Source organism: Cyprinus carpio, unplaced genomic scaffold (genome assembly GCF_018340385.1).
Source record: "Cyprinus carpio isolate SPL01 unplaced genomic scaffold, ASM1834038v1 S000006675, whole genome shotgun sequence".
In the NCBI taxonomy this organism is placed as follows: Eukaryota; Metazoa; Chordata; class Actinopteri; order Cypriniformes; family Cyprinidae; genus Cyprinus; species Cyprinus carpio.
Genome location: NW_024879293.1, coordinates 1,755,589 through 1,783,564, shown reverse-complemented (window position 1 = coordinate 1,783,564; position 27,976 = coordinate 1,755,589). Strand labels below are relative to the sequence as shown.

The 27,976-nt window shown below is 40.3% G+C and overlaps 1 protein-coding gene and 1 pseudogene across 1 annotated transcript; one reads left to right on the top strand and one right to left on the bottom strand.

Moving 5' to 3' along the window:
- Positions 1-27,976, top strand: part of LOC109092172 — a 1,055,107-nt pseudogene that overhangs the window by 65,944 nt on the left and 961,187 nt on the right.
- Positions 85-27,882, bottom strand: LOC109070226 (inactive phospholipase D5-like). The gene is made up of 9 exons (XM_042755357.1): positions 27,551-27,882; positions 10,095-10,272; positions 9,866-9,974; positions 6,613-6,740; positions 6,190-6,387; positions 5,555-5,691; positions 5,178-5,346; positions 957-1,047; positions 85-831 (listed from the first exon to the last, which is right to left on the bottom strand). The coding sequence occupies exons 1-9, from the start codon at positions 27,718-27,720 to the stop codon at positions 608-610; spliced, it is 1,404 nt and encodes a 467-aa protein (XP_042611291.1). The 5' UTR covers positions 27,721-27,882; the 3' UTR covers positions 85-607.

Below are 27,976 nucleotides of genomic sequence, written 5' to 3'. Positions count from 1 at the left end.
GTTATGCTTAAAAATATCTGGAAGCACATTCAGAACTTTATTAATACAAAAGTGATAGTGACACTGAAAACATTTTTCCCCCTAATAGTTAAAGATAAAAACCTTTTGCAGAATAGAAAATCTCAGCGTAACACTTAAGCAGAGACAAACATTTTAAAGCAAGTCATACAACATCTCCATGTGCTATTTAGATGCATTTGTGTGTGTGCCAGCCGAGATGTTTGTATCTCAAATGCATCTCCTATGAGCACTTATAATCAGATTTTGTCAAGACCCTTCTTTTTTTTTGCCACACCATACAGTACTTTCATGGGAGTGCAGAGAGGTGTGCCTAAATACAGTCTATCAGACAAACCCATGTTTCCTGGCTTCCGAGTAATAGCGTAAATGACGCAAATGAAAAGGATAAAGATGTACCACTTGTGATTGCATCATGAAAATGCATCTTAATACCAGGTTAAACACTGGTCAAACAATATAGCAAAATAGTTATTACCTTACAAAAATGGTTTTGATAGAAAACCTTGCTCGTTGTATGAACTAAGTACAATTAAAAGGAAACACAGCCAACAAATTGATTGATACATTTAAGGTTTGCATGTCATTTTCAGACAGCATCGCTTGACGGAGGCTGCTCTTTGACTGTGTGCATGCTGCATGCTGGGATCTTGTTTGGCTGTAGAGTTTTACTGTAGTGTGAATGCCAGTCTCGCTCAAAGACAGTTTTCATCCGTTCAACTACAGTCGAGTTGTTTTGCTCCACCTGCTGACTGATCACCATCCCAACACCGGCGTTGTAGACAAACTCGTCGCCCACCCAGTTTAAATTCCCTGAGACCCCAGAAACATGGTTTTAGGAGAAATTATTCAAACGTGTTTTATTTCCCCCCTCAATTCAAATCTCAATTCATTTAATATGACATCAGCAGCTTAATTAGGGCAGAGGATGTTCTTACCTAGATACACAGATGTGTCTGTCACCATGTATCTGTTGTGATTGATTCCGTAGAGATATCCATTGCTCTGCATCTGAGGAATGAAGAACTTCTACAAGAAGAAGAACAGAGTACATGTTTGTCAGTTTTAGTATGCACTCAAAATGAGTGACAGTAGTACAGCCACATTGGCCATTTATAGCAAATGAAATAAAATTTGATAATTCAGAATGATCCATGTTTTAGATTACTTGATGTATCTGGCCATGAACACAAATGAAAAATGGACAGTAGTGAATCATACTGCTGGTTCAAATAACCTCCTTTGACTTGCAGCACTTATCTCGTCTTAAATTGCGCTGTAAGCAGTGATCAGTCCCTCTCAATCATCCCAGTGACTTAATCTGATTCTAAAAAGATTTATTCAGATTCATTCAGTGATTCGACTCTTTCTGGAGGTCAGTGGTCGTTATCTCTGATCGCAGGGATCCATACAGCTGCTCATTTAGCTGATGCTATCTGTGTCCTGAGTGCACATTGACGGTATCACATATTCATATCACAATGAATGCGGAAGCTACACACTTGAATAGAAAACCAAGCTTCAGTGCTGCCCTTTAAATAACAAGTTTAATACCATCAGCATTAAAAGCACAATAATAATACAGTCATTTAAGTGTTTTATTCTTTCTAATTGAAATAAAGTGAGTGTTTCCCTTTGTTAAAAATGATCAACTGCTGTGATGTATTTTAACGGATGTAGTGCATCGAGGTTCCATTTCAACACTGCCTCAACTAACACATTAATATTTATTTGAATTATCACTCTGTGTTATTTAACCATGCATAATTATGTCTTTGGAAGGCTTCTGTCTTTAAAACACATTAAATGCACAGATCCATGCTATTTCTTATTTTACGTGTAATGCAGGGATTAGTAATTTAAGGGGTCATATGATGCGATTTAAATTTTTCTTTTCTCTTTGGAGTGTTACAAGCTCTTGGTGCATAAAGAAGATCTGTAAAGTTGCAAAGACTAAAGTCTCAAATCCAAAGAGATATTCTTTATAAAAGTAAAGAGTCAGCCACACCCCCCTAAAACGGCTCGTTTAAATGCCCCCACATGTCTACGTCACTATGTGGAAAGATTTGCAAAACAAAGAAAAAATTTTCACGCAAACAAAGATCTAAATTATACTATTGCCGCTGCTGCCATGTCGTGGAGACACTGTGTGTTTCGTTGTGAAAGCGAAACTACTGTTTGCCTTCCAAAAGAGGACACAACTAGAAATCACTGGTGAAGTTGTATTTCAACACTGTTCCAGAACAGTTCAACCCAAATATTCAGATGTGTGCAGCGCATTTTATGAAGGATGAGGACTATTTCCTGAACCAGTAGCCTGCAATGCGTCTGTGGCACAATGACTGTTTCTATAAAGCTGGGCAGTTCAAACTTTGCGAGGACAGTCTGGTGCTTCTGACTAGTGTTGCTTCGTCAACAAAAATTATGACTAAATATCCTCATCAACAAACCTTTATCATGTGACGAAAACAAGACGAGACGCAACGTAAATGCTGGTCATGTGACGATGACTATAATTAAATGTATAATGCAATATCGTTGACAAATAAAAATCTAGACTAAATGTGGTTTACAAAATAAAAACTATGCTAAAATGTCTCTTCATTTTCGTTGACCAAAAAGAGACTAAACGAAATGTTTTAACGTTATTTTGTCTCGTTTAGTCATTATTATTATTTTGCAATATTTCTGTTTCCTGTGTCTCACTGCGCACACGCGACCGACGTCACTTCCTCAAGTCCCACTCGCGGCATTATTTAGAAGATGACAACAAACAAAGTTAATCCTTAATCATACCCCCGCCTACCTCTACCGAACCTTCCCAAATGGACGAGGCTTTTATACTTGTCACGTTCGCCGTTGTCACTATTCTTTGAAGCGACAGGGGAGCGATGAGGAGTAACGAGGAGGTAATTGTCCTCTAAAACCGTCGCGAATCACCGGTGAGAAGTCATTTGCCAGTACAAGTCTTGTGATGGATGAGTTGATGAAATTAATAATTTCTTTATGTACAAACTTAAAACAATCTTAAACTATTGGCTGTATTACGCATCAAACACAAGACAACTTTAAGCACATAGTGTTTAATTAATATCTAAATGAATTCTAATTATATTTTATACAATAAAAATAAAACATACTCTAAATAAGAAGCCTTGGGACAAACTATGCAACTTTTTTTTTTCCAAAAAAAGCGTTTTCCGTTAAAAAAGCACCTGATGGAGTTTGAACTTCACATTAAAACTGCTTCTGTTTCAAACAAACGCCGACACAGACGTGCATGTTCGGCTAGAATCGCCCTGAACTCATGCACGTTCGGATGCGGAGCTATGCGGAAAAGTTACAAAAAATGCTGTGCACTCCGCCACGTGAATAGTTCAAGCACACTCAAAGCGAACTTCCAGCAACGTCATATTTTGACGTCATATTTTCTGCGCTCACCCAAGCGAAATTGCGGACGCGTCGAGTATAAATCAGCATTGACACAGAGAAAGGGACCGATGGCCGGCCAGCCGGGGTTCATCTTTGGGAGAAAAATTAGCAGATTATTATTATTATTATTATTATTATCATTAGAGTTTTTTTTTTTTTTTTTTTTTTTTTTTAATTGATGTGTGTATGTACTTCTAACATGTTTGGTTGGTCAAATAAATGTTGTAAACTCAAATCAGAGAGTCTTCCGTGTCTGGAATGGATGTATTCTTGAGTCTATAAGGTAACAATAATATAATAAGATAACCTTGTTTGAAATGGGGTTGGCTAATAGAAAATTTTGGTTTTGTCTATACTTCTACGTACTTGTACTATATTGACTGGGTAAAATAGAAAAAGAGACTAAAATATAATTTTCATTGACTAAAACTAGACTAAAATGTCATCAGTTTTCGTCGACTAAAACTAGACTAGACTAAAAAGAGTATGAACATGACTAAAACTAATAAAAACTAAAATGACAGCTTCATACAAAGACTAGACTGACTAAATTTAAAACAGGCCGCCAAAAACAACACTACTTCTGACTCACAGCCTGTCAGTACATTTTCATATTTAAGAATTTGCTAATCATGATTCAAAGCCGAGTTTTGAGCAGTGTAGAGTAGGCTTGTTGTTTCTCAGATCACAAATGCAGACATGGTTTTATGTTTACGTGGCGTGATACGCAACGCAATGCGTAAAAAGACAGTATAAGTCATTATAATCAATAATTATGTCCCCACTCGTCGTGCTGGGAGATGGCATCACAGTATGTTAAGGGGCGTAACATTTCCTTGAGGTTTGAGGTTTTCAGCCAATCACAATGCACTGGATAGCTGGCCAATCAGAGCACACCTGGCTTTTCATAACGATCAGTTTTGTAAAAAATCTAAGAGTTTCAGAAATGCGGGGCAATGAGGAGAAACAATAATGTGGAAAATGTGTTTTTTGAACCTTTTTTGAACCTTTGAGCCACATAAACGCATTGCATTACACCAAAGAACACAAAATAATGTTCTTTTAGCAACGTCATGTGACCCCTTTGAGTATAGTTAATAATAAAGTAACAGATTTACATGTTCTCGGTTCTCTGGTGTTGGTTAATGATCACATGACATGCAGGTAAACAAATAAAACCTGCATATTTTTAATAAGTGTTTTACTTGACTGTTGTTATTTTAAAATTACTTTAATTTTACATTTTTACGATTTAATTAATAATTCGCTTTTCATTAAACTCACAAACCCCCTGCAGTTTCTTCTTGAACCCAGGATTGGGAGACCTTGATGTGATGTAATGTTTAATGCACTTCATGCTGTTAACAGCAACAAATGAAATGTATTTTCTTTCTCTTTGTATTTTTATATTACAGTGGTACAAGATTTAAATCAATGTGATAAATATGTAAGGTCAAAAGTAGTCAGATTATAAGGCCTGAAATGTGTAATGTAATGGACAATGTTACTAACTAAAGTATACTACAGTAAGTTGCTCTATGCACCACCTGGTGGATATTGTGTGAAGCACATCAAACGTGTTTACATATTTTAAAAAGCATACCGCTTATCCACAGGATGCACAAGTAGGAAGTTAAAACAATGACTGCAAGTGAATAATAGTGCAAGAACCTCATCCATATTTTAACATGTGAATCTTTGGTAATCGTTGATAAATGCACACTCACCACCTCCACTGAGCAGCTGACTGACTCTATGCATAGTGCTTTCAGAGACCACAGGAAGTTCAGCGTCAGTGGGTCAGTCTGCTCCCAACAGCTTATTAACAGCCGTACTTTGATGTTTTCTTTCAGAATCAAGGCTTCTCGGAGCATGTTGTCGATGTGTGACCAGTACCTGTTAAAGTACACAGAGTAGGCATCAGAAATGGTGTTAGAAAACAGTGTTAGAAATCAAGAAGTAGGATAGTGACTGGTCATTGGTTTGAGACTGTGTCGTCGTGATGATATCAGTCAGTTACTGAGAGTGATATTGACATGACATTTACTGGGCATGTGACTGGATTTGAAAATAATTGTGTCCCGTCGGCACTGATAGGACTCACTTGGGTTGGCTGCGGTTGAGCATTGGTAAATAGTTGGTTATGGAGATGTAGATAAATGTCTTAGCCTCTTGAATGACTCTTTTAATGGCCTCTAGGTCTTTTGTCCGTTTTTTTGGGCAGAAAACATCTGGAGAACTCTAGCACAACAAATGATAACATAAACAGTATCCTGTGCACCCAATGTAATCAGCTTTATCAGTCCCATGAAATAATATTTGCAGTTTATTTGGATAGAGTGAGGTCAGAAAAATCTCTAAAATCCACATGAAGACTATGATCAACATCAAGGTTATTAAACCACCACCAAACATGCATTACATGAGACTTTATGCGAACACTGCCACTTTCATTCCCTGTGTGTCCAGCACATGACCATGAGAGCAATGAATACATCTGTTCATCTGTAATAGCAAATCTCTCGTCTATAAACAGTGCTAAAAATGAACATCATTAATCATGCATGTCTAAGCCTGTCTCTCTCTGTTCTATGTAGTGTGCCTATAGTAATAAACATGTTAAACATCATTAGAGTGAGATAAATCAAATAAAGGATCATCGTTCTGTACACCAGGACTTTTTTCTGCTTCCACTAATTCAGTTACATGAAAAAGCAAAACATCTCTAACTCAACTCACAGAAATGTATGCTTTTGCTTCAGTGTTATTCAGATGAAGTTGAAGGTTTTTGTCTCTGTTATACAGAGCGTTCAGTTTCTTGGACCAAATTGATGGCAAAAACTCTTTATACTGCAGTTGCCTGTATAGGTTGAATATCCTGTGCAGGTCCAACACCAGACATGTGCAGTTATAAATAATGATGCCAAACTCCTTCATCTGTGAAAATAACACATCACCAGACCAATGAATTAGTACTAATCATAATGAAGAACATGTCATATCGCACAACTCCAACATACAGATTAATAATCATATGAACTAAATGGAATTAGGTAAGCAACATGTAATGGAGTGAGCTAAACTTACAAGTTAGCATATTAACTTACTTTTAAAAAGAAGCATATTTATAAACTTGCATTTAAGAGTAGAGTTGTTCTTTACCGTTGACAGTGACCTCCAATCCATGCCAGCACTTCCTATGTACATGTGTTTCCTGTCCACCACCCAGAAGGAGGAGTTGATGTGACCTTTAGTGAGGGCTGTCATGTTCAGGTAATGCACCTCCGCACCTGGATGGTGACGAAGATGATTATGAATCACCGATAAATAAGCAGTTTTCAAATCATTTAGACTACTGTTAATCGGCAGCGTTAGTGTTATTGAGTTTAAATTAAGACAGTTCACATATGTAAGCAGCATCATACGCTGTTGTTGTACTTAAATATGTGGAATTATTAGGAGATGTTTGAGGTAGTGACAGGTTAAAGAGTGTTCACCATTATGCACATCTTCAAAGTGCCATACTCTCTTTGAGTTTTGCTTTTAAATAACTCAGTGATTATATTGGCTTTATCTATTACTCCGATATGTTTACTTTATGAATCAATTTTTAATTAACTTTTTAATATTAAACAATCACAAACTAGGGCTTAGGTGATGCATAGCTTACAGTTAATGGTAACTGATTGTTATTGTTGTTGGGTAGCTTTTAAATCCTGTAGCTGAAGTTGTTACACTTAGAATGATTATTTCTCACTGTTTCAGAGAAAGCATGCACACCACCTTAAAAAATATGGAGATCTGACATCAACAAAGAGAAAAAGGACTTCTGAGACTCCATCCACCAGCAAACAGACCACATTAGTGAACAACTGGACTGTGTCTCAGAGGGTCATTGATAAAGCTGTTGTAAAGTATGTGGTCCAAGGGCTCCAGCCTTTCTGTGTTGTTGAACAAGAACCTTTTAAAGATTTTGTGAAGAAACTACAGCCTAATGCAATAATGTCACAGCTGACCCTGTACTCTATGATTGATGATGCCTCCAAAGCATTGAAGAAGGCAGTGACCGAGGCCATGAGGGCAGTTGACCATATCACCACCACCACTGACTGTTGGTCTACTAGAAGGAGGAGCTTCATAGGCGTTACTGCATACTGGCTGGACCCCAACAGTCTCACCAGATGCTCAGCAGCACTAGCCTGTAAACGGTTGAGGTTCGCACACACTTGATGTGTTAGCAAGTGCCCTGAATGATATACAGTCAGAGTTTGAAATTCGGGGGAAGATCCTGAGAACGACTACAGATAATGGTTCTAATTTCAAAAAAGCTTAACAGGTTTTTGGTGAAGATGAGAACAACAATGTGGTCAAAAGTGATGAAGCATCTCAGCCAGAAGAGGATGAAGAGGGGACTGAAGAAGATGAGTTTGTTGATGTGTCAGCAATTCCGAGTTAAGATGAGATTCAACTTCCAAAGCACCATCGCTGTGCTTGTCACCTACTCAACCTAATAGCTACAGCTGATGCCATGAAAGCAACATTACATTTACATTCACATTTACATTTAGTCATTTAGCAGACGCTTTTATCCAAAGCGACTTACAAAGGAGGACAATGGAAGCAATCAAAATCAACAAAAAAGAGCAATGATATATAAGTGCTATAACAACATATAGCAACATATACATAAAGCAACATCCAATGAGGCATACAAGAAAGTGTACCGCTCAACATTCGGAAAATGTAACACCCTTCGGAATAAATGTGGAAGATCCACACTTGCAGCCGACACTGTTGAAGATGTTTGCTCTCTCCAGCTGTTATGTCCAAATGCAACTAGGTGGAACTCTTTGTTCATGGCTGTTGAAATACTGCTGAGGATCATCACAGAAAAGGGTCAGGGGGCCATCAGGGTCATTTACATTTATGCATTTAGCAGACGCTTTTATCCAAAGTGGCTTACAATGCATTCAGACTAACATTTTTTACCTAACATGTGTTCCCTGGGAATTGAACCCACAACCTTTTGCGCTGCTAACGCAATGCTCTACCACTGAGCCACAGGAACACTTCCAGGGTCATCTGCACAGACTTGAAGTTTCCAGTGTAAGTAATTGTGCATGTTTTTTGTTACCATAATTTTACAAAATGTCTTTAATGTTTTACAACTTCCCCAGTGTTTCTCCACCCTTTCTTGGCCATTAACTGTATCCCAAGTTGCACTTATCATTGGTTCATTTTAGCTTTTTTTTTTCCACTAGATGAATTGTTATATGTTAATAAACAGTGTTGTTTTATTACAGGTTTAATCCAGATGAACTTGCATTCCTCACTGAATATGCTGTGATGCTATGAACCCAGGTCAACCAACATCTTGCAAGCAGAAGCAAAAGCCCAGATGGGATAGCTACTTCCAACAATCAACCTACTGACCATCAAGCTTGACCGAGCCAAGTTGTAATTGAAATACTGCAGGTGGATGCTTTACTGGTGGGAATGAAGAATCATTTTGGCCACATGTTAGGAGACCCAGAGTTAATCGCAGCCGCAATTCTTCTCCAAAATTTAAAACAATTTGGACAAAGGATGAAGCTGCAATCAGAATAAGTAAAAAAACAAAAACATGGAAACTTGGGTTGGGTTGACCCTAAAACTTATGTACCTCATACTTATGTACAATAAATATCAGATACTTTACAACTTTTACTCAAGTAATGTTCTAAACGGTGACTTTAACTTTTACCAAAGTCATTTTCTGGTAAGGTATCTGTACTTTTACTTGAGTATACTGTAGCTTTCATGTACTTTATACACCAGACTTAAAGCGGACCTTGCCTTTGCTGTGGCAGCTCCTACATTATGGAATGATTTGCCTCTGCTCATTAGGCAGGCCTCTTCATTGATTTTATTTTTTTTTTAAAAAATGTTTTAATTGTATTTTATGTCTTGTATGAGTTTTATTGGATATTTGTTTTTTTTATTTTTTTTTGCTATGGTGGTCTCTTAATGTGTTTTAAGTGTATTTTATGTCTTGTATGAGTTTTAATTTTCTGTACAGCACTTTGGTCCACTTCAGTGTTTTTAAAGTTTGATTGATTGATTGATTGATTGATTGATTGATTGATTGATTGATTGAACGAACGAACGAACGAACGAACGAACGACGAACGAACGAACAAACTTGAATGAAAGATGTATGGGTGCATCCTGGTCTGTTATGGTTATTTATGGTTATTTATGTTATTTACTTCTCCCGAAACATGATGTTGAACAAAATCAACTGTAATTGGTTGCCTCACATGTCTGGTCAGGAGACATCATCAATATATCTATTTGTTAACGACACAAAGTGTGGTCCATAGTGTCCAAAATAGTTTTGTTGGACAGTGGATGCTAAATAATATTAGATTCTTACCATTCTGAGTGAGTGCCTTGAGCTCTGAGGAATTAGTTAGTTCACTGACCACCCTCAAACTGACTGACCGAGACTGCAGACGCATCAACAGATGGAGTAAGATCTGACCCTAAAATGACAAAAGAAACAGTAACATTTCAGTGTGGTCATATTGGGATGAATCCAGCTCTCTTTAAAAGAAACTCTTCTAGACTTAATCAGCAGTTCTGTTGACACTCTGGTATGTTACCTGTTTGGCCTGGGGAGGTTTTGACTCATACTCGGTAGGGTTCAGTGCCCACCACGGTGACACAATATCAACAGATCGGTGTGCTTTATCCAAAAGGTCACGGAGACCAGTGGCCAGTGAAACTGTGTCCTTATATGGAGTGGACAGATCTTCTGGAATATTCTCCACAAGCACAACACTGTAAACACAAGACAATCCATATTCAAGTGAAGGCAGGATTCACTGAGAGTGGATATTACAAGGGTAATGACCCACCCCCAAAAAAGACAGAGATAATAATTTTCCCAGCTGTAGAGATTTGAAACAATAAATGCTGTTATTTGTCAGATGTTTTTGTTGTTTTATTTTGCATAGGATTATGTGGGTGTGTGGTATATTATCCTCTTGTTAGGCTGCGACATGTTGACCAATGATACTGTTTCCAGATCCAAACCTCTACTCTGTTTCAAGTGAGTATCTTAACAGCCATTTATGAGCACTATTCATTTATAAACTCACAGCTTTTTACAAACTCACAGTGTACACTACAGTCTCTGGGCTTACGATGTCCCGGATGCCAGTATTTTAAAGATTCAGAAAATATAAATCACTGTGTAGCCCATCGAGAGTTCGGTTAGGATGGTGAATACTAAAGCACACTGTGAGCACATATTAGCATTTTTAATTGTTTGCCTTTGGGATCTGAAGGAGCGTGTGGACCCAGAAACGGTGACGTGTGATGTTACAACTGGATGGGGATGTATAACTGATAAATGGCCACTATGTGTGCAAAAATTTTACTATAAATTACATAAAGTTGTGTGTGTATTTATCATCCTGACAGTGATTCAGCACAAGGCATCTTTATCTGGCTGTCACAAGACAAGACATGGAATACACTGATCAATAAGAGAAACAAAAACACCTTGATGACAAGACACAGCAGGCCTACAAACACAACAGAGAACAGCATATGCTAATGGAGTAATAAATACAATAGGAGTGTGAACAATGATTATGAATGCACACATACATACAGAAATGTATGTTGTAACAATATAAAAACTCCATAATCATGGGAAGAAGGAGGCGGGAACCGGCTGACACTCAAATAAAACTTTAATAACCAAATAAACATAAAACAGCATGACAGCCCCTCACCTGCCGCGCACAAACAAAAACCAAACACAAAATAAAATCATGCCCAGGCCTGGTCCTCTCTCGTCCTTCACTGTCGTCGCTCCTCTTTTGTATCCTCCCAATCTCCTCCGTGGGACTCGAGACCAGTGAGTGGAGCAGGTGTCGCTCATTTCCCAATCACTCCACCGGCCTCACTCCGTTACCACGGCTCTTGGCCCCGCCCCACTCGTCACATACCCCCATCGCCCCTCGCAGGCCGGGGGAACCCCCAAAACTCCCTCTACACCCCCCCCCCTCCCTCCCGGGGGGGTGACCGCTCACGGTGACCTGCGGGAACCTGGGGGTAAGGACAGACGAGGTGAGAGAAAAGGAGATGGAAGGATGAGGAGCGACAGAGACGAGAGAGGGGAGAGAGGAAAAAAATAAAAAAATCCGGTTCCCAGACACGCTGCCCGACTCGGCCCCCCACCAGCTGTGTGAACTCTTCCGCAGTGCCTGGCGGCGGCACTGGATGGCCCTCGGTGGACGGCGACAGCTCCTCCGCTTTCAGGCAGCCGCCAGGAGTCCCCCATTCCAGCGGATGGCAGCAGGCTCCGGCCACCTGGCAAATGGCAGCGACTCCTCTGCTCCCCCTCGCGGACGGCAGCCGTCCCTCCACATCGCGGGCGGCCGGGCAGCGAGTTTGTCCATCCCCAGCAACTCACTCCAGCCCACCGCCTCGAGCGTCCATGGCGCCAGACTGCTAAGCCCTGCTCGATGGCACCGCGGATTCACCCCAGGGATCTTCGGCAGCGCATCCCTCCTTCCTCCCGGGTTTCGGCACCAGTGTAACAACATATAAACTCCATAATCACGGGAAGAAGGAGGCGGGAACTGGCGGACACTCAAATAAAACTTTGATAACCAAATAAAGATAAAACCCCTCACGGTCGACTGCATCGCACAAACAAAAACCAAACACAAAATAAAACCCAGGCCTGGTCCTCTCTCGTCCTTCACTGTCGTCGCTGCTCTTTTGTATCCTCCCAATCTCCTCCGTGGGACTCGAGACCGGTGAGGGGAGCAGGTGTCGCTCATTTCCCAAATCACTCCACCCGCCTCGCGCCATTCCCACGGCTCTCGGCCCCGCCCCACTCGTCACATATGTATATTATGGTGGCTTGCCAGCGTTGTCTTAAGCATGTGTCCTGGACACGTGGGCTCATGAAGCGAAGAAATCAGTTGCACCCATTCCCTATGAGGTATAATCTGCAGGAGAGAACCTAGGTAAGGTGGAGCCCCTGTAAAGTGAACATGTTCTCCTAAATGATGCTAATGTCTCATTTTTTTTCCATGTCTAAATTAAAGTCAGATTTTAATCCAATTTGAAACAATGGTTACATGAAACATATTAAACAATTTGTTTTCAAAAGTAGAATTAAAAACAATAAAAAACTTTTTTTTAGTCATCAACAAAAATAATAAAAATAAAAAAAAAACTTAAATATAAAAACTTAGCATCATGGCTGTCTTACCCATAAGCTTCAAGAAATGTGTATCACACATTTGTCTTCTCGACTTAAGAAATATTGCAGACAGTAGAAGCTAATGCAAAGAAATTCACAGGAGAGTTGTGGTAGTCTAGTGGTTAAGGGTGTTGGCTGTTAAAGGTCCCGGGTTCATTTCAGGAAATGAGATTTACTGAAGTCCCAGTTGTGCATTACCTCCATCACTTGAACTTGAACACTTAAAGCATCATTAGTGGCTCCAGAGGGATTTTACTTCTGTCTTATACTGAAAGTGGCCTCACAGAGAAGCTCATGGTAAGGTTTTTTTCTACAGCTAAAGAATGTAGATTTGATCATAGTTCCTATCCTGTTACAGTGCCTGTATATTGAGTCTGTGTAATAGAATATCTTAAAAGGACACATTTCCCACACCCTGTTCAATACTAAATAGCTCCAAATCAATACTCTCTCTAAATCATATCTTTACAACCCCCTATAATTAAGAACACACAAGTTAACCATTTGAAAAACAAACAAACAAACAAAAAATAGACAAAGGTTTGTGTACAAGCTCAACTTTCTTACAAGACTTTTGGTGAGAATCAGTGCTTTTAGTGATGAACTGCTTCCCTCATGGGCTATGTGTGTTTAGAGTTTAAAAAACAAAAACATTATAAAGGAACAATGTCAATCTTATGACAACGTATTCAGTATCGAACTTTACATTAAAAGAATTACATTAAAAATGCATCACAAAAAAAGACAGATGTATTAGAAGTGAACTTAAAACAAAAATTAGAAAGACAGAGGCGTCTTGAGTCCCTGTCCTTGTTGACAATAGAATCATATTTAAAAAGAATGCTGGACTTCAATTCCATTGTGCATGAGTTTGTGATAAAAGATAGTTTATGTATATAATAACAGATAGTTTATACGTATATCTGTTTTTCAGCTGACTGCATTATTTATATTCTGTATCCCAGTATTTTACCAGTATCTAAGGCCTGTGACTACATGAAATATTGGCGCAATTATTGATTGTGCAACCATGTCCATAATATAATTATTAATATAAACAAGCAGTTTTCCAAATTTAGACATCAACAACAACAGACAAGAATATTCCTGTTCCTCATTGAATTTGTGCCACTGGACATATACATTATTATTTCAGACATGAAAACAAGTACATTTAGTGTTTCTACAGTTAGGTCCTTTGACGAGTTAACTGTCTGCATCCTATAGCACACATAAATTGTTAATGGGATGTTCATTTGAACTGGTCTTTATTTTGATGCAGATGCGATGAACCTGGCCTGCCATGGTGTGCATCTGAGGGGGTATTGAATGTCAAGCTTATATTGACCTTTGAGAGTTTCCTTTTAAAGTGACAGTTCAGCCAAAATTAAAACTTCTGTCATCATTTTCTCACCTTCAAGTTGCTCCAAAGCCACAAAAACACTAAAAATGTGCTTGCTGGAGATCAGTGTTCTTGGGTCTCATACATCTCTGGCAGGTGAGGAAGATCATCCAGACAGTGTTGCCATCTTTGGGAAAAGGCATGGGGAAATATATCACCCTATGAGTATTTGTGCTTGAATAGATCTTGTAAGTTTTTCTCCTCAGAGTGTCAACAGCTTCTTTAGTGAATGTTCCTGCATTGTCAGCAGCGGTTTTCATTAATGCAGTGCTTGCAGTGAGGAACTGACTGCTGCAAAAAAATGGACTACCATCCAGTATTCTTGCACACTTTCTCAATGTCTGCCATCAGGGTTGCTGACAAAAAACATTGGAGAACACCCAAGAGAGTGCTTGTAAGGCATCGATGACCTTTACCATGATTTCAGAATGGCCTTTCTAGAATATAATAGAAAGAACGAGGGCTCTTACTTGAAGCTTCTGACAAGGACAAGAGCTCTTTGCTCTTTGCATCTTTCAAATACAGCCATTCATTCTAATCCTCCTAATATGCTGCTGTAACAGGGATTTTGTTTTGCATGTAAACTTCAGAAAGTGGAAGGTACACATCATCACTGAACATCAAGACCTGAAATCTCATAACTGCTCACTACTTTCTCCTGACCTACGGTTCAAAGAAGAATTTCAGTTTTTATTCCCTTTGCATTGGCCTGTTTTTGTATTTCCTCTCTGCAAAATGTAGATGAGTTACCAGGGTCTAAAAAGGCATGTTCTGATTTTATTACCCTTGGAGACCTTCACCTTCACTGGTATGATCCTTTAAGTCTTGAGAACTGAATCTTGTCTCTGTGTGGCTTTATTTTGGATTCAGGGCTTAATGGATCTCATGATCTCTGGGAGTTAGTCCTAATGAAACATTATACAACTGAAATGTTTAATTTTTGTGGCAAAACTACTTTCTTTTTTTTCTTCTTCTTCTTTTTTTCTTCTGGAAATAGTAATATAAAACAAATAGCAACTGTGCTACAAATTTAGAACCCACCCCAACCCTGGTAAAAAAAAAAATTTATATATATATATATATATATATATATATAATAAATTAAAATAATAACAATAAAAATATTTTTTTACAAAAGATTTTAGAAAAGCGGATACAACATTAAAAAGCTGAATGTCATAAATTTACAGTTTTCCCCATTAGATCCATATATACGATAAGTTGACAGTTTCATCGAGATAATGTCCAACAAATATACAGTCCAGCTAACAGTAAACATCTTTTTTGGATGGACAAGGTGAGGTCCCAAAAGTCATTCATGTAAAAATGACACGGAGTCAAACATATCTCAGTACCCAACAAATATGATAGGTCCTGTTAGAGCTGAGTCCAAAAAGGTGAGAGAGAGGGCCACTCCTAAAAATAAAAAATGCTTAAAACGTGCCTAAAGATCCTTGCGAACAAAGATTACACTTAGGAGAATACGACAAATTCAAATAAAAAATGTTTTAATTGGGAGTCAAGTAAACCCTATGCAGCAATTTCCAATGAATCATTTGGTGATTAGGGTTTTTAGAAGAGCGCGCTGGAAGGCGCGCTGGATGATCCGAAAATAAAACATGCACCTCCTCATTAAGATTATTAGCCCAAACAGTTGTAATAGATAAAGGTTTGTATGAATGCTCAAGAAGAAAGAGATAGATGACTGAAGCAGAGGAGGGAGATTCCTCAGAGGGAAGGATTAGTTTGCGCAAAGGGTGAATAGACACTGGAGAGGTCCAAGGCACCCCAAATGTGAGAACAGTGGCTGCTGGATTGGTGTACAGAAGTTTTATCATGTTTATGAAACTCGATCCTAGACCCAGATGCTGTAGAACCGCACATAAATAGTCCCATTCTAGCTGATCGAAAGCTTTTATCGCATCTAAAGTTAATACTGCGTAAGGGGAGGATGACATATTTGTTGAATTAATAATATGATATAACCTGCGTAAGTTATCTGAAGCTGAATGAGATTTAATATATCCTGTTTGGTCATGATGAACTAGCCTATTCATAAATTGCTCTGGACGACGACACAATACTTAAGCATATAATTTAAAGTCAGTCCCTATCAAAGAGAGTGGCTGGTAGCTAGAACAGGAAGGCAGATCTTTATCTTTTTTTTTAACAGGAGAGAAATAACAGCTATATTGATGGATGAAATGAGACTTAAGTATCATATCTAACATGAGTGGGCCTAAATCCGACCAAAAAGTAGTATACGATTCGATTGGAATACCATCTATGCCTGGGGATTTCCCTTGTTCATAGATCGGATTGCTGACTCCAGCTCCTGAAGAGAGATTGGTTTAGCCAGGTAATCTGAATCCAAATCTGACAGCCTAGGTGTCAGGGTCACCATCAGCAGAAGAAGTATAGAGGTTAGAGTAAAAAGAGTGGAAGGTGATATTAATGTCTTCTGGGTCCGTCATAATGAACCCAGATTGGGATTTCACTGCAGAAATACACTGCCCGTCCAAAAAAAAAAAAAGTCACCACCTGGATTTAACTAAGCAAATAGTTAAGATCCTCCCTTTGGATAATTACTGCATGGATGATTATGTTATGTGCCCAAAGAATGAGGTCAGCTGACTACCTGAATATACTGAATGACCCTGATGGCATGGGCATATTCCAAAATGACAATACCAGGATTCATCAGGTTCAAATTGTGAAAGAGTGGTTCAGTGAGCATGCAATATCATTTTCACACATGGATTGGATACCACAGAGTCCAGAGTCCGGACCTTTACCCCAATGAGAATCTTTGGGATGTGCTGGAGAAGACTTTGCGCAGCGGTCTGACTCTCCCATTCCCAATACAAGATCTTGGCAAAAAATTAATACAACTCTGGACAGGAATAAATGTTGTGACATTGCAGAAGCTTATCGAAATGATGCCACAGCGAATGAGTGCCATAATCAAAGCTAAAGGCAGTCCAACAAAATATTAGAGTCTGTGACTTTTTTTTTGGACAGGCAGTGTATTAGCAAAACTTTGCACTGTTGCGTATTCTCAGAGCTAAAAGATGACTTGGTCTACTTCCTTGAAAATAGTAATTCTGCCTGGATCTTTGAATCAGGAATTCTGCTCTGGATCTCAGTAATGAATTGAGTTCAGACCTAACCGCGATGATATTGCTGAGTATATTGTATGAGAAACAATGTTGATTATCTTTAGTAAGATTCTGGAGCTGTGATTCCACTTCAACTATCTTTTTGTGATGGTTTTTCTAAAGGAAAAAGGCATATGAAATTGAGTTATTCCTTATAAATCCTTTAACTGCATTCCAAAGTGTGTTCGCGCGGATTTAAATTCACCATCTAGTGGCACGAGATGGCAGAGGGATCAAAAATAATCTGCACAAACTTTCCATCATGATCCGACAGAGATAAGGAACAGATATCAGCATCATGAACCGCTGAAAGATAAAGAAGCAGAAATGAAAATATAGTCAATAGGATTTATGAGTAGCAGAAAAGAAAGTGAAAGACTTAGCAGAAGGATTTAATAAATGCCAACTATCCACCGATGAGGATGAGGTTACACATTGCCGAAGTTTGTCAGAACAAAAAGCTTGAGAGTTTGATTCCTTTGGTCCAGATCTATCCAAGATATGCGACATTACAGAATTCGTATCTGCTCCCAATACAATTTTAAAATCTGAAAAAAAAGTAGGCCCAGCAGTACAATGGGTATGAACCGAAAGAAATACAATATTCATATTCTCTACTATTGTTTTGATATGTGTTATTCTACTGTCTGTATCACAACCTTTATCTAAAATAGTAATATTTAAAATCCTCCGCACCATTATTAGGACACCCTTGGTTTTAGTATCCGAAGATGTATGAGATACCACTTCATAAAACTTATTATTACACCTGTGTACATCCTCCTCTGTCAAATGGGATTCTTGAACTAACACTATATCAATCTTTCTTCTTCGCAAAAAAAAAAAAAAAGGCCATTAATATTGTAACTTGGATTACTGCGTAATAAGACAAAATACAAATTTGAAAATAAAACCAGTTTGAGTCTACCATTAAACCACCCCCTAAAACCTACACATTACTGAAGCACCAACATTGGCCGAAGCGCCATCAGGGGCTCCAAGAACCAGAGGCCCCACACTGACAGAGACAGCAGGCCACTGGCTCCAAAATCAGAGCCGCATTCCTGACACTGTCTCACGGAGGAGGAAAGCTGCACCCAGCGCCGAAGACAAGCCACTGAACAAGTCTGCTCGCTCCGCTGTGTGTGTTCACCATGCCCCCCTGTCTGTTGTGGGTGGCAAGAACTATTGTCATGTTTGAGTTTTGACTGTTCCACTATGCAGTGCAATAAAGTCAAAAAAAGTACAAAACTCACTTCAATATCAGGGCAATTTTCCTCCTCTCACTACCCTCTCCCCCGTCACTCACTCTCACACTCGTGTGGTATTAAACTCCCCGCCCCCCAACGGCGAGTTATCCGTCACATTGTACAGCCCGCCTCGCCCGCTGTCACAGTTCACAGAAGCATGGCAGGCGCTGCCAGGGGTATCAGAGTGGGTTATGAAATCAATAAAGAACGGCTACAGTTCTTCCGCAGACCGCCCCTTTTCAACGGTGTGTTAATGTCCAATGTACAGGAGCAGAATGCCTCAGTTCTGCGAGATGAAATACACAATCTTCTCGCAAAACGCTCTGTAGAAACAATATCTCTTGCAGATCGCGAGAGCGGCTTCTACAGTCGTTATTTTCTGGTGCCAAAGAAAGATGGCGGACTCCGCCCAATCTTGGATTTGAGACCGCTGAATCGCATGCTTTCGAACCACTCGTTCAAAATGATTACACTAAAGCAAATCCTCTCACACATCAGACCGGGAGATTGGTTTAACTCTGTGGATTTAAAGGATGCTTATTTCCACATTCAGGTAGCCGCCCCCCCTTCCACCACCACAGGCGCTTCCTGAGACTTGTGTTTGAGGGGATAGCGTATCAATTCGTGGTCCTACCCTTCGGTTTATCCCTGGCCCCTCATACATTTACGAAGTGCTCTATCTCCTCTAAATCAGAGCGGAATGCGCATCCTGAACTATCTCGACGATTTGTTAGTCTTAGCGCAATCAGAGAGTGTGCTGCTCAGTGACAAGCTCAGACTTCTCGCTCATGTTCAAAGCTTAGGGCTGACAGAAAATGCAAAAGAGCATGCTGGTACCGAGCCAGAGCATCTTCTTTTTAGGAGTGGAGCTGAATTCAATCAATATGCGAGCACATCTGTCGGAGGAGGGCACACAAAAATTGATCAGCTCTCTCGCAGTCTTCAAGCTAGGACACTCTCCCCCATTGAAATGCTTTCAGAGGACGCTCTGCCAGATGGCTGCCGCCTCAACAGTGTGCAGATTAGGACTCCTACATATGCAACTGCTTCAGCTCTGGCTGAAAAGTCGCATGCCACAGAGCGCATGGCGTGCGGGCACCTTGCGTGTACAAGTAACGCGTGACTGCTTGAAAGCGCTGACCCCTTGGTGCGATATGACACTGTATCGCCGGGGTGTTCCTATTGGCCAAGTGATCAGGAGAAAGGCTGTTACGACAGATCCATCGAGCATGGGTTGGGGACCCATATGCGACAGCAGACCAGCCTTCGGGAAGTGGCCAGAAACGGAGAAGTTGTAGCACATAAACTGTCTGGAGCTCCGTGCTGTACACCTAGTGCTCGAGTGCTTTCTCCACCATCACGCTCTCATCATGATGGACAACATGACAGTGGTAGCATTTATAAATCACCAAGGGGGTGTGAGCTCGTGGCCGCTGCTACGGCTGGCGAGAGACCTTCTTCTGTGGGCACATCAACTCCATCCGGGCAGTTCATGTCCCCGGACGCCTGAATCACGGCTCAAACTTACTGTCTAGGGGAGGGTTGATCCACGGAGAGTGGAGATTACCCCCTTTGACAGTCAATATGATTTGGAGTTTATTCGGCAGGGCGGAGATGGATCTCATCTATGCCTTTCCTCCAGTGAAACTTCTGCCTTGTGTGCTTTGCAAAATCAGGGTTCTGTTAGTGGCACCGAAATGGCCCAACCAGTCATGGTTCCCAGAACTAGTGGAGATGCTGGTAGCCCCCCGTGGACTGTTCCACTGAAGAGAGACCTCCTCTCTCAAGCACAAGGAATGATATGGCACCCAAATCCAGAGTCATGGAGCCTTCATGTCTGGCCACTCAACGGAGCTTCCTCAGCGCGTGTTGAACACTATCTCTGAGGCTAGGGCTCCTTCCACGAGGCGTCTTTACGCACATAAATGGAGAGTTTTCACAAATTGGTGCGTATCGCAGGGCGAAGACCCATATAACTGCCCAATACCAATAATTCTTGCTTTCCTTCAAGTGCGATTTGATAGTGGTCGTATGCCATCCACATCGAAAGTGTATGTGGCCGCTATAACAGCCTTTCACGCGCACGTCGATAATCGCCCAATTGGCAGAAATGACCTGATCATACGATTTTTAAAAGGAGCAAGACGGCTGAACCCTCCTCGCCCTTCTACCCCACCCACTTTGGACTTGGTGCTTGTACTTGAAGCAAGCTTGCGAGCGCTCTCCCTCAAGACAGTGCTCCTGCTCGCATTGGCATCTGTTAAGCGAGTTGGGGACCTGCAGACGCTGTCAATTGATGACACGTGTATTGAATTTGGGCCAGGTGATTGCAGACTCACCTTGAAGCCTAGAAAAGGTTATGTGCCTAAAGTGCTTTTGACTCCATCTAAAGCGCAGGTCATAACACTATCTGCTTTCCGCCCTGAAACACCGGCCGGGGCGGAGCTGCTTAATACACTCCTGCTATGCCCTGTACGTGCGGTGTGCACTTATATTAAGCGCTCTAGACAGTATAGACTCTCAGAGCAGCTATTTGTATGCTTTGGAAGACACACCAAAGGCCTGCCTGTGTCCAAGCAAAGGCTGTCACGCTGGATCGTTGACGCAATTGCCTTGGCTTATAGCTCTAAGGGCATGGAATGTCCTGTAGGTGTTCGTGCCCACTCAACCCGCAGACTCGCATCCTCATGGGCATGGGCAAATGGCATATCTATTCAGGACATTTGCATGGCGGCAGGCTGGTCATCACCCAACACTTTCGTGAGGTTTTATAACATAGATGTATCGTCACATGCCTCACATGAGCTGTCAGTGCGAAGCGGTACACCCACCTTCTCAGCCTCAGTTAGGATCTGAGCTGTATGCCTAAGTGGTTTCGACCAGGTCGTATACACCCCTGTACCGATGCACCACCAATCCAATTGTTATGATATAATTCATCACGCCTTTTAGGACTTGATCACCATCATACTCTGCTTATTTGAGCACCGGCTCAGCCGTTGAATCACAACCACTGATTTATATCATGTTCTCAATTATAGATCAGTGATCACAACACATAATTTCATTGAAATGAACAAACTTCAACTGGTCTATATGTGTGATGGCACCGATGCTGCTGCCTTTTCATGTTCTCTGTTTTACCAGCGTTAACTCTGGCCCTGTTGTGATGCGGCATGGTCTAGTTGCCGCGCCCCCAACTTTACATGGTTTCGACTAGGTCCTGTAGACCTGAGCTGTGTTTAACATGAGTGGCAAAGGTAATGCGGCCCATTACGATTCTGTATGTGAAAGTTGACATACTTAGTCGAGCCAGGCTCCATCGCTGTGACACGGCGGGATTTTATACGTTCCCATAGCAATGTAGAGTGACTGAATTGAAAGGGAACGCTCTCGGTTACTAACGTAACCTCGGTTCCCTGAGATGAGGAAACGAGACATTGCCCTTATTGCTGTGTCACCAACCACAGGATCTTAGAATGCCAAGTTGCTTCTGCCAAGATTCTGAATGGGTGACGTACAAGCGCTGCCTTTTATAGAGTGGGGGGGCCCCCTCATATTTCGCGTGCTTGAACGGCCATTGGCCAGTTTCACTGGAGTGATTCAATAAGGCTTCAGTAGTATTTGGAGGAAAGGGTTATTCCCATAGTAATGTCTCATTCCCTCATCTCAGGGAACCGAGGTTACGTTAGTAACTGAAAGCGTTCATGAGCACGTCATATGACTCTCCAAAACTACTTTCTTTATTTGTGCACATTTCGGGTCTCACTTGAGGTTTTTGTCTTTGCACAGGATCAATGAAATTTAGGATACTTTTCTAAGATATAGGATTTAGTTATTGCCTGCTTTTTGACAAATTCCAATAAATCACTAAACTGCTTTTCTGTTCTGCACCTCACAAAAAAAAGAAGAAAAAACATAAATAAATAAATCACACGCACAACTTAATAGATAATAACTCTGATGTGTAGCTCAGTCGTGAACTGAATGCCTTTCTCAGATTTTTAGAAAATTCATGCCTTTTTATAGAATTTAGAAGAGCTCTTAGAATTGTGCATCATTTGGCAGAGCAGCACCACCCTCTGGCTTCATAGCAGCCTAATATGATGCTATATTATAATAAATTCATTGGCAACTTTGTCTTAATTACCAATGTGCTTTTTTTTTTTGCCTTAAGCAGTCCTTTCATAGGATCCACAAACAGACAGCTTTGTGCCAGCATTTTATTATACATGTATATTGTCTTTACTATTGTCAGTTTTGTCCTCTATATTGTGTTCAAATGTTGTAATGGAAGAAGTGTAATGCAGTACATTGGTTTTGATAGCTTTTGGTCAGTGTGGGATCACTGATTTCTCTTAAATGAGTTGAACCTCTTCCAGAGTTGCTGGAGGTTTGGATGTTGTAGAACATGAGTTTGATTCCGAGTCTGAAGGTTCATACATATTAAATGTTCTTGACTGCCCTCTCTGTGAATTGTCCAGATATGCATTCATGCCATCCCTAGGCACCGGAGCTGATGTTTCAAACTCCTCAAGCAAGTTTAATTTGGTGATGGAAGCAGTTAGTTCTGTATGAATGTTCAGCTTTGTCTTTTTATATTTAGCTGCTGTAAGTTTAGCCTTGTCCATATCCAGGTGTCTCATGTTAAGCAGCAACTCATGTCTTTATGCTGGCTCTCTCAGCCTCAGCTACAGCTTGCAGGGCAGATAAAGAAGTACTCTTTGATGCTTTGCTGGAAGTTGCTGAAACACTATCCTCAAGTCTCACATGTACTTCATTTTTAGAGTGAGTTGCACCACTGTTCCCGTATTGGGCCTGTGCTACATCTGTTTGAACATGTTATCTGGGATTGTGCGTTTGATGAGCTTTTATTATCCACTCATTTTTCCAACTCCTTTTGAAAATCAACAAAGTGCTGAACTTCTGGCTCATATCAATCCAGATGGTTAGCATATTTCTCACCCTCAGGGGAGCAAAGACTGTACTGAGGCATGCAAATCATTAAAGTCACTCTGAGAACATTAATACACATTCAGAGGCATATTTTTTCATAAAAGCTAATTTACCTTACTTCTGAAAATACCTGGGATGCAACAATAGAGTTAGCCCACGGTTCAATACATACCTCGGTGGTTCCATGGTTTTTGGTTCAGTTCTGATGGCTTGGCAGTGTTTTTTGTGATTTGTGATTTAAAATGTGATTTTTAAAGTAAAATGATTAAATTATTTTAAAATATATATAATAAACACCAGGTTTTATCTGCATGTTTGTAGAGTTGCACGATTTGGCCCAAAATGTTTTGCTTGTATATTAATATGACTAAATTATTGCTAAATAAAAAAATAAACAAAACACATTATAATTATTATAATTATATTATTAATAACACATTCATTATTACAAATAAAAAAAGAGTAAGAACTGTAAAAACTCCAGTACACTTCTGTACACTAGAGAAAAACATGGAATATCATGGGAATCATTTACAAAACAAACGTACAACAGAAAAATTGGGCGTACTGTACATTCGTTTCAACGCAAAACTTGGAATTGATCAATATGGACGTAAGTGTTGGCTAGGATCAAATCTCACGTCTGGTCTCAGCTCGTGTACGCAAGTTTTTGAGTTACCAGAACTTGTGCTCAGCATATTAAGTATGGTGGAGAATTTTAGAATGACAGCATTTTGTTCAGTTTTATTTTCCTCACTGTCAAACAAAGCAAACGAAGAATGTCTATTTTATTTCGGGGGGGGTTTTAATACAGGGCTTTAGCTTGTATATGCGTGAAAGCATAAACAAGACCATGAGGATTCAATCGTCACATCACGCGCCTTCAGAGCTTCTGTGAAAGGAAAAAAGCAGAAATTAAGTCTGTAAAAGGAATAAAATAAATAGGATCACACTAAATATATAATAGGCTATAATATCATTAATAGATTAACAAAAGGAAAAAAACACTGCGCAGGTGCCTCACGCACACACAAACAACATTAGTTCTACCATTACCTGACATTTCAGCCATTCATCATCAAATTAAAATGCAGTCAACCAAACATAAAAGTTACACTGTTTAGGTTAAAAGGCCTGCTGTAAAATCAGTGTGCAGCGCCCAAACAAACATTTTTGCACATGTGAAGGGTTTTACACGGATATTAGAACATGAGTGAATTATAAAGCCATGTTTAGGCTACATAATGAATAATATTTATGCAAACAAATGTTACAAATATGGCAAAAATGGAAACATTTGGATTCTTGTGGTGTGAGCCATTTCAGTTTTGCTGAAATTAGACTTCGCAGTGACTGAGCGTTTGGTGACTGCTTATATGTGTGTGTGTGTGTGTGTGCGTGTGGGCGTTCAAATGATTTACAGATAATGGGAAATGGAGTCCAAATCAGAGTTCGCTAATATTCAGGGGTGATCAGTCCCAGGTTTGAGGGATGATGGGAAATGGAGTCCGAATCATTAGGGGACGGATATTCAGGGGACGGTTCCCTCTGGTGGTGAGGAGAAGGCAGTACGGAACCTCCTCTGTAACACATCCCTAGTCTTGCTCTGTGAGAGATTATTAGCTGTAACAAGTTTTGGTCATTCAACTTAGTGAGAGTTACATTACTACATGCAAATCATAAATTCTATTATTTTGAGAATTGTTGACAGTCTTTTCTTATTTGTGTAGTCATATTGCTTCATTTTTACAATTAGCCATTTGTTTACATTTTTTTCCTTTGTCAAAATTCAACTCCATTTGTATAAGCACTATATTCTTAAAGCATCCTTCATTAATATCAACAAGCAGTCCAGTCTTGCATCCATGAAAATAGTTTTTCATTTCAGAATTGCAAGATTAGGCCGCACACACCAGCTGATCCACATTACTGCCATTGAAAGACTGTTTTGTGCCTCTGCTTCTATTTCCTCATTCAGTACAGTATGCTCCACCGGGGAGCCAAGATAACAAAACTTGTTTACTAATTTCAGATAACATCTACACACATATTTCAAGATCCATTCAAAATGAATTGAAATATTAAAGTGGTCATAACAACAACAATAAAATAATGCATGGCACAATCTGCAAAAATGCAGATAACTGGGCATAAATGCAGACCGGATATATGCTTGAGCTTTTTTCTTTCTTCCTTTCTTTCTTTCTTTTTTCCAATTAAAACATCTTAAACATTTTTAAAACAAAATTAATGTAATTAACGGTGGTGAGTCCATTGTCATTTGTCATTTTATTGTAGATTTGAAACACCCCACATCCATTCTGATCATCTCTCTACACAACCTTTAACACCTCCTGCAATCCCCCTCTCCCCACCTCCTGCACTTCAAATCAGTGAAAACGATGTGCGCCAAGTCTTCAGGAAGAACAAAAGAAGAAAATCACCAGGCCCAGATGGTGTTACACCAGCCTGTCTGAGAACCTGTGCTGACCAACTGGCCCCCATCTTCTTACAGATCTTCAACAGATCTCTGGAGTTGTGTGAAGTGCCTTCCTGCTACAAACGCTCCACCATCATCCCCATCCCAAAGAAACCTAAGATAACAGGACTTAACAACTACAGACCTGTGGCTCTAATGTCTGTCGTCATGAAGTCGTTTGAAAAAACTGGTTCTGGCTTATCTGAAGGACATCACTGGACCCTTACTGGCCCCCTGCAGTTTGCTTACCGAGCAAACAGGTCCGTGGATGATGCAATCAACATGGGATTGCACTTCATCCTGCAACATCTGGACAAAACAGGGACTTATGTGAGGATCCTGTTTTGTGGACTTTAGTTCCGGCTTTCAACACCATCATCCCAACAGCCCTCCAGACCAAACTGATCCAACTCTCTGTTCCTAGCTCTATCTGTCAGTGGATCACCAGCTTTCTGACAGATAGGCAACAGCTAGTGAGACTGGTGAAATTGATGTCCAACAGCTGCTCCACCAACACTGGTGCCCCTCAGGGATGTGTTCTCTCCTCACTGCTCTTCTCCCTGTACACCAACGACTGCACCTCTAAAGACCCCTCTGTCAAGCTCCTGAAGTTTGCAGACGACACTACAGTCATCGGTCTCATCCAGGACGGTGACGAGTCTGCTTACAGATAAGAGGTTGAGCAGCTGGCTGTCTGGTGCAGTCTTAACAACCTGGAGCTGAACACTCTCAAAACAGTGGAGATGATCGTGGACTTCAGGAGAAACCCCCCTGCACTCCCCCCCACTCACCATCATAGACAGCACTGTGGCTGCAGTGGAGTCATTCAGATTGCTGGGAACCACCATCTCTCAGGACCTGAAGTGGGACAATCACATTGACTCCATTGTTAAAAAGGCCCAACAAAGGTTGTACTTCCTTCGTCAGCTGAGGAAGTTTAACCTGCCACAGGAGCTGCTGAAACAGTTCTATTCTGCCATCATTGAGTCTGTCCTGTGTACTTCAATAACTGTCTGGTTTGGTTCAGCTACAAAATCAGACATCAGGAGACTACAGAGAACGGTTCGGACTGCTGAAAGGATTATTGATGCTCCCCTGCCCACCCTTCAAGAATTGTATACATCCAGAGTGAGGAAAATGGCTCAGAAAATCACTCTGGATCCCAAACATCCAAGTTATCCCCTTTTGAACTTTTTCCATCTGGCCGGCGCTTCAGAGCCGCAAATACCAGGGACAGTCAGGCACAAGAACAGTTTCTTCCCCCAGGAATCTACCTCATGAACAGTTAAATTTTCCCTACTTATGCAATAAAAATGTGCATTATTCTAATATTTATTTGTTACCCCTCCCCCAGCCAAGTACATCTCTGCATCTTACTCTATTCTATTCCATTATCGTCTATAGCACAACTGTTCATACAATTTATTTATTTGCAATATTTTTTATTTTTTTTCTGTGTGTTGTCTCTGTGTACTGGAAGCTTATGTCACTAAAACAAATCCCTTGTATGCAAAAGCATACTTGGCAATAAAGCTCTTTCTGATTCTGATTCTGATTTGTTAGGTGTAAGGTATGAGTTTGGCTTACCGGCAGGATCTGCTACATTTTGCTTCATCGATATTGTCCTCGTCATCCCCCCACACATCTATAGCAGAGAATATTAATGCTATCAGGACAGCACAGCAGCACATCAGTGCAAAGATCACAATGGATTTGTGCTGAGACTGCAAGAAACAAAAGGAAGAAGAAAAAATCATTCAGAGCTAGAATTTGTATCTGAGCAGTTGCTTTGATGTGGAGACAGACAATCCAACTCTGACCAAAGTTTTTTTTTTTTTTCATGCATGTACAAGTGTAAAAGAGTGGTTAGTGTCCACATCTACCTGCTGTTGATGGGAATTATTAGTTCACTGGGTTTCACTAACATCATTACATTTACAGTACAGTTCAAAAGTCTTCACAACATGTTCACAACAATTTCACTACTTCAGTATGTGTGTGTGTGTGTGTGTG

Coding starts and splice junctions, on each gene's coding strand:
- LOC109070226 (XM_042755357.1), bottom strand. CDS start 27,720: ATGATTTTTTCTTCTTCCTTTTGTTTCTTGCAGTCTCAGCACAAATCC. Junction 5,347..5,554: donor CTCAACCGCAGCCAACCCAA/GTGAGTCCTATC, acceptor GTACTTTAACAG/GTACTGGTCACACATCGACA. Junction 832..956: donor AGACACATCTGTGTATCTAG/GTAAGAACATCC, acceptor CTGGGGTCTCAG/GGAATTTAAACTGGGTGGGC.